This window comes from Thamnophis elegans, chromosome 11 (genome assembly GCF_009769535.1).
Source record: "Thamnophis elegans isolate rThaEle1 chromosome 11, rThaEle1.pri, whole genome shotgun sequence".
Taxonomy (NCBI): domain Eukaryota; kingdom Metazoa; phylum Chordata; class Lepidosauria; order Squamata; family Colubridae; genus Thamnophis; species Thamnophis elegans.
In genome coordinates this window covers 20,564,031-20,584,353 of record NC_045551.1, presented here as the reverse complement: position 1 = coordinate 20,584,353, position 20,323 = coordinate 20,564,031, and the positions used below count along the sequence as shown (strand labels likewise).

At 39.7% G+C, this 20,323-nt stretch overlaps 1 protein-coding gene across 1 annotated transcript in view; it reads left to right on the top strand.

The window, feature by feature from the left end:
- The window catches only part of NHS (NHS actin remodeling regulator), a 50,607-nt gene extending 30,988 nt beyond the window's left edge, over positions 1 to 19,619 (top strand). The window contains exons 6-9 of the mRNA XM_032226850.1: positions 5,112 to 5,243; positions 8,536 to 11,481; positions 12,872 to 13,001; positions 17,300 to 19,619. Of these exons, the coding sequence (XP_032082741.1) occupies positions 5,112 to 5,243; positions 8,536 to 11,481; positions 12,872 to 13,001; positions 17,300 to 17,930 (3,839 nt within the window). The 3' untranslated portion in view covers positions 17,931 to 19,619. The remainder of the gene's footprint in view (positions 1 to 5,111; positions 5,244 to 8,535; positions 11,482 to 12,871; positions 13,002 to 17,299) is intronic.
- The last annotated feature ends 704 nt before the right edge of the window (positions 19,620 to 20,323 follow it).

Genomic DNA, 20,323 nt, shown 5'->3' with positions numbered 1-20,323 from the left:
ATCCCGTGCTGCTGTGCACTGAGTTGTTAAATACCACCTCATCATGAGGCAACAATTCCACCCAATTATCCTGCTGGTAATTGATGAAACATTGGAGGTACTGCTCCAGAACAGAATTAGTCCTCTCATAAGCCCCATTAGTCTGAGGGTGGTGGGTGGAGCTTAGGCCCTGGGCGGAGCCTATCAACTTCAAAAACTCCTTCCAAAATAAGGAGGTAAATTGGACCCCTCTATCAGAGATAATGCAGTCCGGCACTCCATGTAGACGATATACATGTGTAATGAACAACTTAGCTAAGGATTTAGCGGATGGGATCTTGGAACAAAGAATAAAATGAACCTGTTTGGAAAACAAGTCGGTAACAACCCAAATTACCATATTTCCTCGACTTTCTGGTAATTCAACAATGAAGTCTATAGATATCTCCTTCCATGGTGCCTCAGGACGGGCCACCCCTTGGAGCAATCCCTGGGGTTTCCCCAGTGGCCGCTTCGCCGTAGCACATGTGGGGCAGTTGGCTACATAAGATTCAATGTCCTTCTTTAATGGGGGCCACCAAAATTGTCTTTTAATGAGATGCAGGGTTTTTACAAAACCAAAATGCCCAGCCATGTGTGACTCGTGAGCACGTTGAAGAACCAGGTTGCGGGAACATATAATTTAGCCCCAATCCAAGCCAGACCATCTTTCATGGTGCACTCATCGGTATGTTGGTGAAACCATTCATCAATTTCAAGGGCCTCCTTGAGTTTTGCAGTGAGGTCCTTTGTGACTTCCAAATTGGAACTGGTCTGGCTTCTGGTGACGACTGGAGCAGCAAGGCTTTTCGTTGGTATGACTGTGTGGATGACACTAAGCGTTGAGCTGTTATATTGAGGAAGTCTGGATAAGGCATCAGCCATAAAGTTCTTCCCTCCTGGGATATACTTCAAAGTGAAATTGAATCTATTGAAGTGTTGTGCCCATCTCATTTGTTTGGGGGATAATTTCCGGGGGGGGGGGTTCTTAATGCCTCTAAATTTTTGTGATCAGTCCACACCACAAAAGGGTGTTTAGCCCCCTCCAAAAAATGACGCCAGGTCATCAAGGCCCACCTGACTGCAAAAGCCTCATTTTCCTATATAGCCCATCGCCTCTCAGTCTTGGTTAGCTTCCAAGAGGTGTAAGCGCAGGGTTGTAACTTTCCATCAGCATTTGCCTGAAGCAACACCACCCCCACTGCAAGATTACTAGCATCTGCTTGGACCACAAATGGTGAATCCATGTCCAGGTGTTTCAAAACTGGTTCAGCTGCAAAAAGTCGTTTTAATTTTTAGAACGCAGCTTGACATTCCATAGTCCAGTTCAAAGGTTTACCTGGTCTAGGTTTGGCCTCCCCCTTTGATTTTAGGAGGTTCGTAATCGGCAGGGGAATTCTGCAAATGAAGGAATAAATTGACGATAGAAATTAGCAAAGCCTAAGAAACTTTGCAACTGTTTGCAGGTGGGGGGGGCCACCCATTCGGTGACTGCTCAGATCTTTGCTGGGTCCATCTCTATCCCCTCATGGGAGATGCAATATCCTAGGTAATCCACCTTCTCCTGATGAAATTCGCATTTAGACAATTTAGAATACAGTTCTGCTGCCCGAAGTTTTTTCAGCACTGTACAAACTAGTTTCACGTGTTCCTCATGTGTTTCCGTGTAAATAAGGATATCATCAAGATAGACCATCATGCCTTTGTAAAGGTGGTCATGCAAAACCTCATTAATTAACTGCATGAAAACGGCTGGCGCCCCCTGTAGTCCAAATGGCATAACACGGAATTGAAAACAACCAAGAGGGCAATTGAATGCAGTTTTGCACTCATCCCCTTCTTTAATTCTGACTCGGTAATAGGCTTCTCGTAGAACTAACTTTGTGAAAACTTTTCCTTTACCCAGCTGGGCCAACATGTTCTTCATTAACGGTAATGGGTAGAGATTCTGGACACATACCACGTTCAGGTTCTTAAAATTCACACACAAACGAAAGGAGCCATCTTTCTTTTCTCTGAATAAGACCAGAGCAGCAACCCAGGGCCTAGCGGGTTCAATGAATCCCCTTTCCAAATTTTTGTCAATGAATTTTCTCAATTCATCCATTTCTCTAGGGGTCATTGAATAAATCTGAGGTTTAGGGAGTTTCACCCCAGGGAGAATATCAATACTGCAGTCGATGGCCCTGTGTGAGGGTAATTTATCAGAAGACGTGTCACTGAAAACATCTTTCAGGTCCCAGTACTCTCTGGGGATTTTTTCCTCCCACTCAGTCGTTTCTTGCCCTCTGGCTGCCAGGTTGGGGTTTGTGTTATTTGGTTGTGGAACCCCTCCTTCCTTCTCAGGGGGTGTAGCAGACCAGATGCGCAACCAACCCTTCCTCCAATTTATGCGGGGGTTCCATTTACGCAGCCAAGGTAATCCCAATATAAGGGGCCAGTCCATTAGTGGGGCTATAATAAAACTTATTGTCTCTTGGTGGGTTCCCATCCACATATCAATAGGCTCAGTTACAAAATGAGCAGGGCTCCCTCCTGCAATAGAACCATCCAGTTGGCAAAAAGCGATTGGAGCTTTTAAAGTTTTAAGCTTCAATCCCAGTTTTTCTACTATTTCTGGGCTCATAATGCATCGTGTACATCCGGAATCTAAAAGAGCTAGCATTTTCTCTTGCGCGCCAGAAGAAGGCACCCTTAGCTCAACTGGGATAGTCATGGGTCCCGATCGGGAACTTACCAGGCGTTCATCATCAGATTCGGTTTCAGTCTCTTCCGAAGAGCTAGGGGAATCCTCCCCCCTCTCACCAGGGCGGAAATGCTGAGAAGGTTCCTCCCCCTTCAGAGCAGGTTCTTTTCTCTTGTTGGCAGGTTTTTCCAGTCTTTTCTCTCTCCGAGGGGGAAACTTTTGGATCATCTTGATGCGGCAATTAATGGCGCGATGCCCCTCCTTCTCACAGCGGAAACACACGAAGAGTTTTGGTTTGCTTGCAGATCCACTTTCCCTCCTTTTGGGGTTCCTGGGGGGCGGTTAGCAGGTGGGGATTTTTCGTTCTCACTCTCCCCCTGGTAATTCAGCCTGGCCAGGTCAATTTCCACATCAGCAACCGCTTCATACCAGGGTTGCAGTCTACGGGGGGGGGGGGGAGGGACTCCGGTTCATGCAGTGCTGGTAAATCTCTTTGTTTAACGCATCATTGAAATGGTCTAACAATGCTTCTTCAGACCAACCCCTCATAAAAGCTGATAGCTCATGAAATTCTTGTATATAATCAGCTACTGGCCATTTCCCCTGGGTAAAAGTTTTAAACTTAATTCTTGCTTTACGCTCTGTGAGGGGATCATCAAAGCGTTTTCTCAAAGCCGCCATAAATCCATTATAGTCTCTCAGTAAGGGGGAATCAGCGTTATGCAAGCCCACCATCCATGCCCCTGCTTTATTTTCCAAAGCCATCATAATAACTCTTACCTTCACTTCATCAGTAACCAGTTCATCACCATACATTTGCATATAATTCCATACTTGAACAATGATGAACCCTAAATCTTTCGGTTCTCCCCCATATTTTACACTTAATAGAGGAACTTTAGCCATCCGGAGTCTGTGGGGAGGGGCGCCTCCTCTTGAAATGTTTCTAGCTGCTGTTATTGGGGTCGGCACTGGGTCATCTTGTTCAACTCCCCCTTCGGCCCCTCCAGTTTCTCTCGGATCAAACAAGGTTTCTGTATACTTCCCTTCTGGTTGTTGGATATCGGCTTCTCTCTCCAGACCATTCTCACGGGCTCAGCACATCTCCCACGCCCCTTCAAAGAGTTTCATCGCTTGGGACATCATAAGGTTCTCCTTCTCTGGGTCCCGCCAGTCAGCCACTGGTTTTCTGGGTCTCCTCATAGTAATTCCAGTCAGAGGTTCTTTGGGGTCCTCTTTCCGTCCCACTCCCCAAGTCCATCGGGGTCGAATGGATCGTTCTTCCAAGTGCAGGCCAGCCATTCGCTCCATCTCCAAAGGGCAGGCAGATGCAGCTGCTCCCATATCTTCTTGATCACTGCCTTGGTGAGACATCCTTCAGGTTTTGGGTGCACCACCCTCGGAAGGTGTCAGCTCCGGGATGGGTGCGAGATGAGATCCAGCTTAATGTCAAGGCTGCTTCATTTAATAACCAAGAAAGAAACCACTCAACTCCATTTTGCAGAATTAAGAGTACTTTTACTGATTATAAGTAAATAGAAGCTAAGCAAAGCTGGATCTGAGCAAAAGCGTGTGAAAGCATTAGATATCAATACATGACCCATACCCCTCCCCTGGGTAACCCCAGTCCATAGTCCAATCCAATATCTCCACAGCTGTCAGGTGGGAGACATCTTCAAAAATCATCATCAGGTTGGTATGCCGGACAGTTGGCCTTGGCGGGAAACTCCCCTCCTTGCCACATGCGCAGTAGATGGTGAGAACAATTCCCAATTAACAGTCCTCCTGTACAGTTTATTTCCCACACCCAAATACCATGCCCCCACTCCCCGTTTCAATAGCAGCCGAAAAGCAAGCAGCAGAACCGAGGCTGACATATTCGTTAATTGTTGACTCTTTTTTGTACCTAGAAATCAGCGTCAAAAGGTACAAATATGACATCAATCTGAATGGTATTTTACATGGATTGACATATGGGAAATCCAAAAATAGTTGGATTTGTCATAGTATCTTAACCTCCCTATTACATATCAGCAAAAAGATCAGAATCTTTCTCCCCCCCCCATTTTGTTTTAGTAATTTACAAAAAAAATGATCATCCTCCTGAATCCTAATTTTCATTTTACATATATCAGGGCCTCTAGAACATAATAATCTTGGAAAAACATTTCTGTAAATAGTCCTTATAAGGAGAGTAGCTAACTTCCTCTCATTCCTCTCATTCCCTTCTCTCTTTTGGGAAGGTTAGCTGTGGTATGCAATTATTATTTTTTAAAGAATGTTAAGGTCTGTCTTCTATTTATTTTCAGTCATAATCTGAAAAGTTCATTTGACCCGATGTGGTCTTCCAGTCAAAACCATTGTTTATTGTTTCTAAAAGCTAATGTCACCTATTTATGGATTGCAGGAGTTGGTTTTGACCGAGAAGCTAGTATACGCTGTTCACTTGTTCACTCCCAATCCGTACTGCAGCGAAGACGGAAACTGAGAAGGAGAAAAACCATCTCTGGTATCCCCAGAAGAGTCCAACAAGAAATAGGTAGAGTATAAATAAAATATTTCCTAGAGAGCTGTCGTAATGCAACTCTAGCTTGCTTTCAATGGTTTTCCAAATTTCTGATTGTGGTTTCAATTTGGTATGTTTTATTTGTTTCATATTTTTTGTAAATATTATTATTATACAATTGTATCACAGCGGCCAGTTGTTTCGCCGGATTTGGCATTGGTTACTAGTCGGGCCCCGCCCAGGGGCCTAGGACGTCGTAACGTATTTTCGTAATATGCGTGCAGATCCAAGCAGTGCGGCTTTTTGCATTTGACTGATGGTGATTTTGTCAATTTTTAACTGTTTTAAATGTAATTCCAGTGCTTTTGGGATAGCACCCAGTGTGCCAATTACCACTGGAATTACCACTGCTGGTTTGTGCCATAGTCGTTGAATTTCGATTTTTAAGTCCTGGTATTTTGCGATTTTTTCATGTTCCTTCTCGGCGACCCTGCTATCACCTGGTATTGCGATGTCTATGATTGTGACCTTATTTTTCTCAACCAGTGTGATGTCTGGTGTATTATGCGCCAGTATTTTGTCGGTTTGTATACGGAAATCCCACAAGATCTTGACCATCTGATTTTCGGTGACTTTTTCAGGCTGATGTTCCCACCAGTTTGTTGCTGTTTTAATATTATAATTTTTGCACAAATTCCAATGGATCATTTGTGCTACTGAATTGTGCCGCAATTTATAATCAGTCTGTGCAATTTTTTTACAGCAGCTGAGTATGTGATCAACAGTTTCATCAGCTTCTTTGCAAAGTCTGCATTTGGCATCATCAGAGGATTTTTCAATTTTGGCCTTAATGGCATTTGTGCGGATAGCTTGTTCTTGCGCAGCCAGGATTAGTGACTCTGTTTCTTTCTTTAATGTACCTGTTGTTAACCATAACCAAGTTTGTTCACTGTCCACTTTATCTTTTATTTTTTCCAGAAATTGGCCATGCAGTGCTTTGTTCTGCCAACTCTCCATTCTTGATTTTATCACATCTTTTCTATATTCTTGTTTCGTCTGTTGGGCCTTCAGTAGATTTTTGTTCTTTACTTCGATTAATAGATGTTCTTGACTTTCTTTTAAATAATCAGCCAGTGCATGTTTTTCTTCTTCAACTGTTTGCTTCACTTGTAATAATCCTCTGCCACCTGATTTTCGGGGCAGATACAGTCTATCAGTATCACCACGTGGATGTAAACTGTAGTGCATTGTCATTAGTTTCTTGGTTTTTCGGTCCAAAAGGTCCAAATCAGCTTGTGTCCAGTTAACTATACCAGCTGTGTATCTTATAACTGGTATTGCCCAGGTATTTATGGCCTTGATTGTATTTCCACCATTCAATTTAGATTTCAAAATTTTCCTAACTCTGTTGGTGTACTCTCGCCTGACAATAGTTTTTACTTCTCCATGCTTGATGTTATCCAACTGCAGAATGCCTAAGTATTTGTAGGCTTCATTTTCTTTGCATTTAATTAATTGGCCATTGGGCATTTCAATTCCCTCACATGCAGTGATTTTGCCCCTTTTTATGGATACAGTGGCGCATTTTTCCATGCCAAACTGCATTGAAATATCGGTGCTGAATACTCGGACTGTGTTTGTCAGTGATTGGATTTCTATTTCTGACTTTCCATAGAGTTTCAAATCATCCATATATAGTAAATGCGAAATTTTTTCAGCTTCTTTGGCTGTTTGGTAGCCTAATTTCATTTTTTTTAAGATTACTGATAGTGGGATCATTGCGATAATGAAGAGAAGAGGTGAAAGTGAATCACCCTGGAAAATTCCTCGCTTGATATTAACCATTCCATAGATCTCATTCCCTACCGCCAACTCAGTTCTCCATTGTTTCATCGCCTTTTCAGTAAAGGATGTAATATTTTTGCTAATGCCAGTTGTTTCTAAGCATTTTATGATCCAACTATGTGGCAGTGAGTCAAATGCCTTTTTGTAATCAATCCAGACCATATTCAAGTTCGTTTTTCTGTTCTTACAATTTTCTAATATCATTTTATCAATTAGATTATTATTATTATTATTATTATTATTATTATTATTATTATTATTATTATATTTATTTATTTATTTATTTATTTATTTATTTATTTATTTATTTATTTATTTATTTATTTATTGGTTTTGTATGCCGCCCACTCTCGGAAGACTCCGGGCGGCTTACAATAAAAAGGGAAGGGGGATACAAAAATAATAATATTGCCACCCATCTTTATTGCTCCTTACAGAATCAGTCTCAATGTGTTGTAGGTGTCACTTAGTAGAACAGATATACCTCTAGCTCACATTGTCTAAATACAATGTTACCTGATTTCTGTTGAATTGTGTTCTTTTAGTTTGCTCTATACATCAAAAGTAAGTAGTTTAAATTATTTTTAAATTACTTTTCCTTGTAAAACCTAACAAATGTTTCCTGATAATGAATATGCTGATAAATTGCCACAGACTAATTTATTTATTCCAGTGATGATGGCAAAAGACACGATCAAGGGACTAGTAAGATAAGAGACAGTAGACTCCACAACTGGATAGAGGACAGGGCAAAAGGCTCAGAGGAGATTCTCCTTAGTTCCTTGGACTGTAAAGGAAACTTGGGGAGGGGAAAAGATGTACTTTCAGACTTGCAAGAGTCTGTCAATGTAACTTTACAACAAAGTAGAATTAGCTCTTCTGTTTCTGATTCCTACTTGGATTATGCTGACAATTCCAAACAGTTGTACACATATTATCTGTTCTGAAAACTTGATCAATTAGTCCACCCCCACCACCCCATTTTTATGTATTACTTTTTTCTTTTAATTGCTAAATATTAAGTTCATTCAATTAGACAAGCTCACTTAGGGTGTTTTTTTTTTCTTACACTGAACTAGAATCAATATTATATTATGGCGACAAATAAAAGATCAAGCTGGCATAAAACTAACCAGCTCCTTAATTTCAGATGCAGATTATTCCTTTGCAAGTATGCATTTTGAGTCTGCAGAGAAAACAACACTTGAGAGGATTGCAGAAATAGATTAATATTTCTCTGTTCAGATTAGTTTTCCTCTTTAATAAGGGTCATTGTTGGTAGTGCTAAGCACTGCTATGTGAAACATCTAGTGTGAAGATAGCAACTATTTTTATTTTTATTCTACTTTGTGAAAATTGGCATTAGCAAAACTAAAATCTACCTTTTCAACTTTTTAGGCCAATGTCAATATCATAATTTGTTAGCCAGTTGAAAAGTGTGATGACTGATGACTCACAAAATTTTATCTATATGTCCTAGATTCTGATGAATCACCAGTAGCAAGAGAACGGAATGTCATTGTGCATGCAAATCCAGACTTCTCTAATAACATCAACAGGAGATCAGGTACCCGAGACTCTGAGTGCCAAACAGAAGATATTCTCATTGCTGCCCCATCCCGGAGAAGAATACGTGCTCAGAGGGGTCAAAGTGCAGTAGCTTCACTGTCTCATTCAGCTGGCAACATATTGGTGCTGACAGATAATGGTGACTCTATGTTTACATCTGTGAGCAATCGTGTTCGATCAAGGAGTCTTCCTCGTGAAGGTGCTAGAGCCAATGAAAAAGACCACAACAATGGTGCCAAAATTTCAGCATATGAGGCAGAACACTTTTTAACAAATCAAGAACGAATCTCCACAAAGAATAAGGATGCTATTAATAACCATTGTTCACAAGAACACCATCCCAGGGGTTTAGCTTGTTCCCAGCATTTTCATAGTCCAGATCATAACTCAAATGAAAGAGGGAGGTCAAGGTTTTCAAGGATAGTAGATTCTGGAAGTTGTGATATTTCTTCAAACTCTGATACCTTTGGAAGTCCAATTCACTCTATCTCCACAGCTGGGGTTCTTCTCAGCAGTCACATGGACCAGAAAGATGAACATCAATCATCCAGTGGAAACTGGAGTGGAAGTAGCTCAACATGTCCTTCCCAAACATCTGAAACAATTCCTCCTGCTGCTTCACCTCCACTGACAGGTTCTTCACACTGTGATTCAGAATTATCACTGAACATTGCCTCTAATGTTAATGAAGATTCAAGTATTTTCATAATTGAACACTACAATGAACATAAAATTAGAGGTCACAGGGCAAGTTCTTTCACTTCTGATCTTCTAGATGACCCTAACAATAGCAACACAAGTGACAGTGAGTGGAATTATTTGCATCATCATCATGATGCATCCTGCCATCAAGATTTCAGCCCCGAACATGCCAAGACTGATAGTCTGGGCTGTCCAAGTTTTACTAGCATGGCCACTTATGACAGTTTTGTAGAGAAGACTCCATTGGATAAAGCAGAGACTAGCTCACATTTTTCAGTTGATACTGAAGGCTACTATACCTCCATGCACTTTGACTGTGGACTCAAAGGAGATAAAAGTTATATTTGTAACTATGCAGCTGTGGGCTCTGAAAATTGCCAGAATGCAAGTTTTGCTTCCAATCTCACTCACTGTAATTGGCAAAATTATATGGATCATAGGAAGCAAGGAAAAGCAGGCATTTCTCTAAAGAAACCAAAGGCGAAGCCAGCCCCACCAAAACGCAGTTCATCTTTAAGGAAATCTGACACTAGAACAGATATTTTGGAGAAAAAAGAACCAAAGATAAATAGTGGGCAGCAACATATGCCTCATACTTCCAGGGAAATGAAGCTGCCCCTCGAGTTTGCAAACACACCTTCAAGGGTAGAAAGTACTCGCTTGCCAAGTAAACAGAAACCTTCCTGGCATAATCAGGATGAGAATGATGTAAAGGGCCTCCCTTTTGATTCCATGGACATTGCATCATTTAAAGATGAAGGTGCTGAACAATCTCACTATGCAGATCTCTGGCTTCTAAATGACTTGAAATCTAATGATCCCTATAGATCTTTATCTAATTCAAGCACTGCTACGGGTACTACAGTCGTAGAATGCATAAAGTCACCAGAAGGTTCTGAATCTCAAACATCACAGTCTGGATCAAGAGCCACCACTCCTTCTCTTCCTTCTGCTGAGAATGAGTTTAAGTTGGCATCCCCAGAAAAACTGGCTGGTTTAGCTTCTCCTTCAAGTGGCTATTCCAGTCAGTCAGAAACCCCAACATCATCATTTCCAACAGCATTTTTTTCTGGTCCCCTATCCCCAGGAGGGAATAAAAGAAAGCCAAAAGTACCAGAAAGGAAATCCTCATTACAACAATCTTCTTCTAAAGATGGCAACATATTTTTAAACAAAGATTTAGAACTTCCGGTTATACCTCCTACTCATCTTGACCTAAGTGCTCTTCATAATGTTTTGATTAAACCATATGCTCCCAGACCCCAGCTACATGCTTTTAACAATAATAAATCAAATATGATAGAAGAAGTAATGAATTCTAATTCTTCACCAGCTCTTGCTATTACACCTTCCGTGCTGAAGTCAGTACATCTTCGATCAATTAATAAGCCTGAAGAAAAGAAACAGAAAGACAATCCAGATTTTCTACCCATTCAAGAACATAGTTTGGTAACTGCTATTTCTTCATGCAAAATGAAACCACGCCTGAGTAAGAAACAAGTGTCACATCAGTTCTTCATGGAAGATGCCATAGTGTCTTATATCAATCCCTCCCCAGTACAGATAAGCCCAGAACAACTACTAGGAGAAGATATTTTAACCTTTACTGAAAGAAATATATGTCAAGAGAATCTAAACTCATTTCTAGAGAGTGTTCCAGCAGCTAAGAGTGTACCAGATCAAATACATTCAGTACAAGGGATTTTGCTTGAACATACAACTAATAAAGCTTGTGGGTTTTCTGAATTTCCACAAGGCACAACAATTTTTCCAAGCAATCTTGAAGGCAAAATTACTTGTGGATCAGAACAGAATAAGAGTATTAACCCCGTGCAGTCTCCATATGAATTACCTGCACACTGTGAACAAAAGTCAAAATATGAACCACTACATGAAGATATTCCTCGGTCTGACTCCTTAACTTGGGGAGCAGATACTTGTTATCAGCTGAAGCATCAGCTTGATATAAGCCAACTTGATGACAAAGTGCCTGAGAATATCAATTATCAACCAGAAATCTCAAATATAGATTCACTAAGTGAAAAATGCTCTGAAAATGATATCATGTCAGGTATTGCAACCAAAAGTGCCTCAGATGACAGTGATAGCAGAGCAGCTGAGACACAAGAAACTACAGAAGATGATACCTTAAAAGGTTAGTTCTTAATTATTCCTACATTGCTAATGGTAGCACCAAATGCTAGAAATGTTACTTGATCATATTAATGGATAATTTCCAGAATTTCATTAATTTCAATGAAACATTAACATATTGCACTAATAAATGTATGATTCTTTGAAGAAATATAGAGCTAGTCCTTGACCTATGACCTAAGTTATAACAGCACTGAACAAATAGTCATTATGACTGGTTCTTGGGGTTCAGCCATCCCAGCACCCCCATGGTCTCATGATATAGGACAGTGATGGCTAACCTTTTTGTTGTTATGTGCCCAAACGTCCCTCCTTGCACTCTTTTTTGGGCCTGGAAGGCCTCCTGCACCAACCTGGAAACCAAAAATGGGCCCCAAGGGAGCCCGCACAAGACCCAAAAATTCAATGCGAGTGCCCCTGTGCATGCACCCCACCCTCCCATGCATGTGTGTCCCTTGCATGTGCCCCCCATGCATGCGTGGCAGAGATCAGAAGACCAGCTGGCCAGCGGAAGGCACATGCACATGCACAGTGGAGCTGAGCCTGGGGCGATGGCTGGCATGCCTGCAGGGAAGTCTCTGCGTGCCACCTGTGGCTTGTGTGCCATAGGCTCACTATCATAGGAGCTTGGTAATTGGTTCACACTCACAACCAGTTTTACAATACCTTGTGATCATGTGATTGCCATTTACAACCTTTCCTGCTGCCTTCTACAGAAAATCTCCCATTCTGTGTTTGCACTGTGCTAGCCACTCATGCACCCACCCTCCCTAACCTGTACTACCCCTGTCACATATTCTCATGCACTCTGTTCAATCCAAGCTATGCCTCTCTCACACTACCTCGCACCTTTCTGCACGCACCCCCCAATACACACTGCACCTCTCATGCACCCTCTCTAACCTTGAACCATGCTTTTCTGGACTCCCCTTGCTCTCTTCGTCACCAAGTTGCAGCCACTCACCTGCCTGGGATTTACAATTTCCTGTCATCTTCCCCACTGACTTCCGCTGTGGGAAGCCAGCAGGATGTTACCTGCTGACTTGTTATCCTTACCAATTGCGGGATTTGACTGACAATGGCAACTGGGACTGCAGGAATTGGTGTTGCTAAGCAGTGCTGTTAAACTTTATGACTGCATTGATTAGTGATGGAAAATTCCACTCCCAAGCACTGTCATAAGCCAAGGACTATCTATGAATATGTGTATACATAAATCTGCAATTTCTTTTAATAAACAAAAAAGCTTTTTATCATTAATATTAATTTAACAGTTTATCCAATATTTAGCTCTAATTCTTACACACCTAATTCCATTAATTAAGGAGACTATGTAATAAAATTCTGGTACCTGATTCTTAGCAGTTTTCTTTATTGCTTTTTTTTTAAAGAATCTTTTGTGAGTGATGATTCTATAATCTCACCCATAAATGAGGACTCTCAAATTGAAGTAGAAGAAGAGTTTTTGATGTCTCCAAATAAACCGCGAACAACAGAGGATCTGTTTGCAGTAATTCACCGGTAAGTTAATGTTACCATAACTGTAAACTGTAATTTTATTGCCATATTAGCAATTTATTCGACATAATAGTAATAAAGTGCTTGTTTCAGAAACGTTATTTTTCAGCCCAGACCAATATAACTATTTCTATAGTTTAAAGCATGGTAGGAATTGCAGACCATCAGATAGGTAAGTTGTTTCAATGAAAAATTGAGGGAAATGTTCCTTAGAAACTGCTTTGTGAAAGCGAAATGGCCATATTCCCACCTTGTTTCTCCCTACTGCAAGTGCCAGTAGAACATGCAAAACCCCAAACTGAAGAAAATATCAGGGAAGTTAAGTTGTTTCCCACTCAAATCAGGGATACAAGTTTAATGCATGACTTTTTATGAAATATTTTATTGATTGATTACTTGATTATCTGCCATCAAGTTGGTGTCAGCTTGGACCAACCACACAGGCAAACTTTCTCCAGAACAGTCTGTCTCCCTCACCACTATGTTCTATACACCATGTTGTATGGCTTCCCCTCCTATGTATATGTTTTGCATAGAGCAACGGAATGTTCTAGAATTCCAATTTTCCTAAGAATATTCCACACCTTGAAACATTCAAAGACCTTCAATGTCTCAATGAAGTACATATTATTGACTTATTTTTTTGTATTCTTTGACTTTCCCATTAATGTCTCTTGTTTCCTGTTTCTTGTTCAAGGTAGCTTGGACATCTGCTATCTCCTTTTCCTATGTAGAGTTCTAATTTGTGTCGAGTGATCTTAAGCATTATTTTGCTAATATGTGAAATGTAGCATATTGTATAATATTTTGCACAATCTGTTAAGTCATTTCTTTGATATTGATTTGCAGAATCATGTCTTCCAAACTTGGCCACTATGACTTTCTCCAGTTTCACTGCCATAGTTTAGGTAGAATCTTTACTAATTCTGCTGTTGTAGGCACGTCTTTGCTGTATTAATTAAGCTTTTCTAGCTCCTTTTACCAATAATGTAGTCATTTTTTTGTTGTTTACTCTGTCTGGCAATGTCTATGCACATTGGCATTTATTTATTTTTTTGGTTGAAGACTATGTTTCAATGAAAAACATCTTTAGATTGGCAAAAACTGGCACCATTCTTCTGCTTTATTTCTATTTCTTGTGCCATATAGTCCAATTACATTTTTCTCTTTGCTACTTACAGCAATGAAAAATCATTGCTGTAAGTAGCAAAATTGATTTTCTGTCAATTTCCATTTGAACATGAAGATAAATCTCACCAACCTCCAGTTCTTTTACATCAGTAGTTGGAGCATAACCTGGATAACAGTTATAGCAAAGAGTTTTGCATTAAGTCTGACTGATGCTATTCAATCATTGACTCTATTGCATGCAAATATTGCTATATTTGTAGAATAAAAAAGAGCTGGAAGGATCTTTGGAGTCTTCTATTCCATCCCCCTGCTCAAGCAAAAGAATGTATACTATTTCAGATAAGTGACTGTCTACTACAGTGATGGTGAACCTTTTTTGGCACCAAGTGTCCAAACAAGAACGTGTGTGCATACATGTTTATGTGTGTGCGCCAGAGCACCGGAAACCCAAAGATCAGCTGGCTGGCGTGCACATGTGTGTTTTTCAGGCCAGTTTCAGGGTGGTTTCCGGGCCATTTTCCAGGTGTTTGGGGGGTGTTTTGGGGCCATTTCTGGGTGTTTCCAGGTGCTCCAGTGCCCGCCTGAAAACGGCCTGAAAATGCCCCAAAACCGGCCTGGAAAATGGCCTGGTTTGGGGGCATTTTTCAGGCCATTTTCAGGCTATTTTCCGGCTCCTGCAAAGACCAGCTGGCCATGCCAGAAACCAGAAGAGCAGCTTGCAATGCCACCCATGCCCACAGAGAGGGCTCTGCATACTACTCTGACACACGTGCCATAGGTTCATCATCACAAGTCTAGTATCTTCTTTAAAACCTCCAGTAATGGAGCGGCCACGATTTCTGAAGGCAAGCTGTTCCACTGATCAATTATCCTTGCTGTTAGGAAGTTTCTCCTTAATTCCAGGTTGCTTCTCTCTTTGGTTAGTTTCCAACCATTGTTTCTTGTCCTGCCCTCTAGTGCTTTGTAGGATAATTCAACCCCCTCTTCTTTGTGCAAGCCCCTGAAATACTGAAATACTGCTATCATGTTACCCCTAATTCTTCGTTTCTTTAGACTAGCCAAATCCAAATCCTACAGCTGTTCTTCATAAACTTTAGTCTCCAGGCCTTTGATCATCTTTGTTGCCCTTCTCTGAACTTTTTCCAAAGTCTCAACATCTTTTTTGTAGTATGGTGACCAAAATTGGTTGCAGTATTCCAGATGTGGTTACTAGTCTTACTAGGGTTTTATAAAGCTTTTCTGACGAAATAAACACTGTTCTTTTTTGTTTTGTTTTTCATATTGTAAGATCTTATGATTGAAAGTGGCCAATTTCAATTCATTATTATTAGATAATGTCTAAGATAACAATATGTAGCTAATTCATTTGTCTCTCATTGTCTTGAGCTTTCCCATATTCAGGTTTTCTACATTCCACGTTCCCAGTGCAAATTTTATTTTTGCATCTTTGGATTCTTTTCCTTCATAGCAACCTCAGCAGTTAGATGTCAAGAATAATTTAATCTTGCCACACCATAAATACTTTTAGTACTCTAAATGATCCTCGCTCATGCTGTATAACATGTTCAGTACCATTTAACCTGACAGACCACCATCTGACACTATAATGCAAATCGCTTTATAGAAACTATCCATGTGATTTTCTTGGTAAAATATAGAAGTGACTTACCATTGCCTTCTCCTGCAGAATATGAATTGATGCCTCTGCCATTGTTGCTAAAGTAATCAGCCATTTCTAGCATCTTACCATATCTCCTATAAGTAACTGTCTCATTTTACCTAGGATGACTTTCATGACTTGGGCAATCTTACAGAGTGTATATATATATTTTAGGTGTACATTTCCAGCATCCTTTGCTCATCCTTCCTAGGCTTGATGAGGCAGCACAGATTAACTCAAAGGGACCTGAAATTTTACTAATCTTCATATAAGGATACCAAACTCTTATCAAGGTTTGATAGATACATTAAAAAATCTTGTAATTGTAGTGATCCAGATACGTCATCATAATTTGCATACCACAGCTATCATATATTACTGGCACCAGATTTGTCTTGGTCCAAGCTTTATTTTATTTTTTTTTTGCTTTGCAATATTTCCTAAATTATCAGGGTGGAGGGACAATATACTAAATATAACTAAATTCCATTTCACCAGCCCTGGTCTTTTAGTTTTACAATTTTCCCTTTCCCTTTCCAATTTACCGTATATACTCGAGTATAGGCCGACCCGAATATAAGCCGAGGCACCTAATTTTACCACAAAAAAACTGGAAAAGTTATTGACTCGAGTATAAGCCTAGGGTGGGAAATGCAGCAGCTACCAGTAAATTTCAAAAATAAAAATAGATACCAATAATGTTTTTGAATATTTATTTCAAAGAAAAACAGTAAACTAGCGGTGTATTCAATGAAATACTTCACTCACCTCATGATGCTGATGTCCCGCTGTGATGATGATGTCCCGTGCAGCCGCGGGAGCGATGTCCCGCCTCCTATGACACACGGCACAGTGATTCCTATCATTGGATCACTGTACCAGAGGAGGTGGGACATCGCTATGTGGCTGCTTGCCATAACAAGGAGGAGGTGGGACATCGTTGCAGAGCGGCAGGAGGGGGAGGAAGGGGAATCGTAAGACAGCCCTGCATTACATTAGAAGGTGAGGAGGGGGGATGGTGCGGTGCGCGCTGCGCGGCAAACTGACACAGAGGGAGGGGAAACTCACAGGGGCACCGGGCCATTCACGAGTGTCACCCAGCGGCATGGCCCCGCCCCTTTTTCTCCTCCATTTCGGGCAAATTTTTCACTGACTCGAGTATAAGCCGAGGCGGCTTTTTTCAGCCCAAAAAGTGGGCTGAAAAACTAGGCTTATACTCGAGTATATACAGTAGACAATATTGTCAGTTCTACTATCTGGAAGGTAAAGCCCTCATTTTCATGGATGATAAATTAGGTTTTTAGTTATGTAGTTATTAATAGTGCAGTAGGAGAGTTCTATAATGAGATTTGATTTAAATTTCTGGACCTGGGCAATAGACCCCAAAATGCTATGCTATATAACATATAATTGTATCAATTTTTATTATGTGTAATTAGATAAATTCACATAGATATGAATATTTATGTTTTGGTACCATGAATGTTGAATATAATTCTTTTCATGATAGGTCAAAAAGGAAAGTGCTTGGAAGAAAGGATTCTGGAGACCTTTCTTCAAGGAACAGACTGAAAGCTTCATCTAGTAGTAATAGTGTGTCTTCTGTCAGCAGCACCTCACCTGCAACTAATATTCCCCTCACTCCTACCAGTGTGGGAAGTCCAGCATGCAGCCACAGGTCTCCTGGACTTATTTATCGGAATGCCAAAAAGTCCAGTACCTCAAATGAGGAATTTAAACTACTGCTCTTGAAAAAAGGTAGTCGGTCTGATTCTAGCTATAGGATGTCAGCCACTGAGATACTAAAGAGCCCTATTTCTCCCAAATCTCCCGGAGAACTAATTGGGGATACTCTTCAAACTGCAGATGAACCCTTCCAAGCCTCATCAAGAGCTGAGGCATTAGCTCCTCTCCCTCCTTGTCCCCCAAGGATAAACGTAGAAGGGTTTTCTTCCAAAAGTTTCCCCACATCAGCATCTTCACGTGTAGGACGATCACGAGCACCTCCAACTGCAAGCAGTAGCCGATACAGTGTTCGCTGTCGATTATATAACACCCCAATGCAAGCCATTTCAGAAGGAGAGACAGAGAATTCAGATGGGAGCCCACATGATGATCGTTCTTCTCAAAGCTCAACATAAATTGCCTAAGGGTCTGAGCACAATTCTGACTGTTAAATGGGGGAACTCTGCATTTTCTAAACTCATTTCACTTTAAAAAGCCTATTCTGTAGCAGTCAAATACCTTAAAAGGCAATATGTGATGCTTGAAAATGTTAAAGAATGCTGAAAGATGGGATTAAATGATCTGTAGGTATTTATTATGACCCATTTTCTATGACTAGAAATATATGGTTAACTTTTAATTCCCCCCCCCATTCTTCTTTCCACTGTCAATGTAAATTTATCCAGTTTTCTATATTCCTTTTTTCTTTCCAGAAACATTACATTACTTTTATGCTTCCCTAGGAGTGGCAAACATAAAATTGGTGAGGAATTAGTATTTTTTTTACATTAAAATGAATTGAAACAAAATAGAATGGACAAAACAGATGTACATTTCTGTATTTTTGATAAGCAAATGTAAATAAAATTATTGCAGAGAAAAATGCGGTGGGTGACAAATGCAAACTATCTTATATGAAAACAAAGGCTAAAGATATGGTAATGACTGTATTCTGTGAATACAATTTTCAGATCAAGTTTATTTACATATCAATCACTACCGCTATTAAATAATTAAAGCCTCTAACATGAATTTAACACTTGGATTAGTGGAAATCCTATTAATAAAAACTATGAAATTAAGTAATATCTGATTTTCTTTGACAACGTCATTCCAAGCAAGCTAATTTTAAAACAAATTCTTTGAAAAGAGGCTAATGACAAATAGTACAATGTTTATAAACCAGGTTTTCTGCTCTGGCTTCCCCCTCTTAAGAATTCTGAGAAGTGTGGCTATGTGGAATTTTTTTAGTATATCAAAAATTGTATCACTTTTGACTGATTTCTTCACTTGTCACTTAAAACAATTTTAAAGTTCTTTAAAGTTTTTTTCCATTCTCATATCTTCATTTAGTTTCTTTCCTTGCCATCCTCCACTTGTTTACATACTGCAGTTGTCTGAGGAAATCTTTGTGTTGGATGGTCTTGAATACTTATAAACAAGGTATTGCACTGAACATGAGGACTACAAAGAAACTACAAAAGAAGAAATATTAAAGAAAATCTAAAACAAGAATCTAAAGCTCATCAGCCATAGATTTAAAATGGGAAAGAAAAAGGAAAATAGACAATCAGCCAAATATTCATTTATCATTAGAGCAATAGAAGAAGAAAAATGAAATAGAGGAAAAATGAGGTTTAATAAGCAATAAGCAATACAAAATATGAAAAATAGATGCAAAGATCTGCCTTAAAAGTCAACTTACAATTGAAATAAACTAGCATTAATCATCAAAATCCAAATAGAACAGTGAATTTTAAGAACTAATTAGATACATGATAGACACATACAAATACACACACACACAAACACACACTGAGAACTTCAGAGATACAAATAAAAGGTATCTGTGATACTATCCTAAGACAAAATCTTTTCAAGGGACAGTTTGGGATGGCTCAGAGATTGAGAATTTTGTTTTTATATACATTTAATACTAAATTAAAGGGTTTTTTAATTTAAATTTGAGCCTTGAGTAACTGAATCCTAGGCTATGCTCATATCCTATTTATTCCATTTTAGTTAGTGTATCCTGAAATTATATGAACCTGCTGTGGTTAGAATGCAGTACTGCAGGCTACTTCTGTTGGCTGCCAGCTGCCTGCAATTTGGCAGTTCAAATTCCACTAGGCTCAATGTTGACTCAGCCTTCCATCCTTCCGAGGTCAGTAAAATGAAGACCCAGATTGTTGGGGGCAATATGCTGACTCTGTAAAACCGCTTAGAGAGGGCTGTAAAGCACTGTGAAGCAGTATATAAGTCTAAGTGCTATTGCTATTTATATGTAAAAGTAGAGTTCTCTGAGGAAATCCTTAAATTGGCTTTCAGATTTCTGTTGGCTGGTCTTCTCTGCAATTGCTGCAGAATGATGCTAATAATATTTTTTTTAGTAGTTCTAAACAAGAATTGCACTGAACATGCAGACTGCATAGAAACTAGAAGAGTAGAAACATTAAAGAAAATCTAGATTTTTAATCTTTCCCAGTCATATTATACCATATAGTACAGTGCACATAATAACTTCGCGTAACTAGTATAAACTATAGTATTCCAGCTGCAGTATGCTTATAATGGCTGCAATATGCTTATAATGGCAAATTTTATTTGCATTAAGAGAATAAATTTGTTAAGTAATTACAAACTCAGGAAAAATAATTTAATTTTTTTAAATTATAAAACAAAACTCCATTTATATCAGGATCTTTCTTTACTGCTCCTTTACTATCATAGGAATGCCAAGATTCTAGATTTCTGAGTTGTATTTTATAGGCTAGCAACACTTTACTATAAGGCTGGAAATTTAATCAAG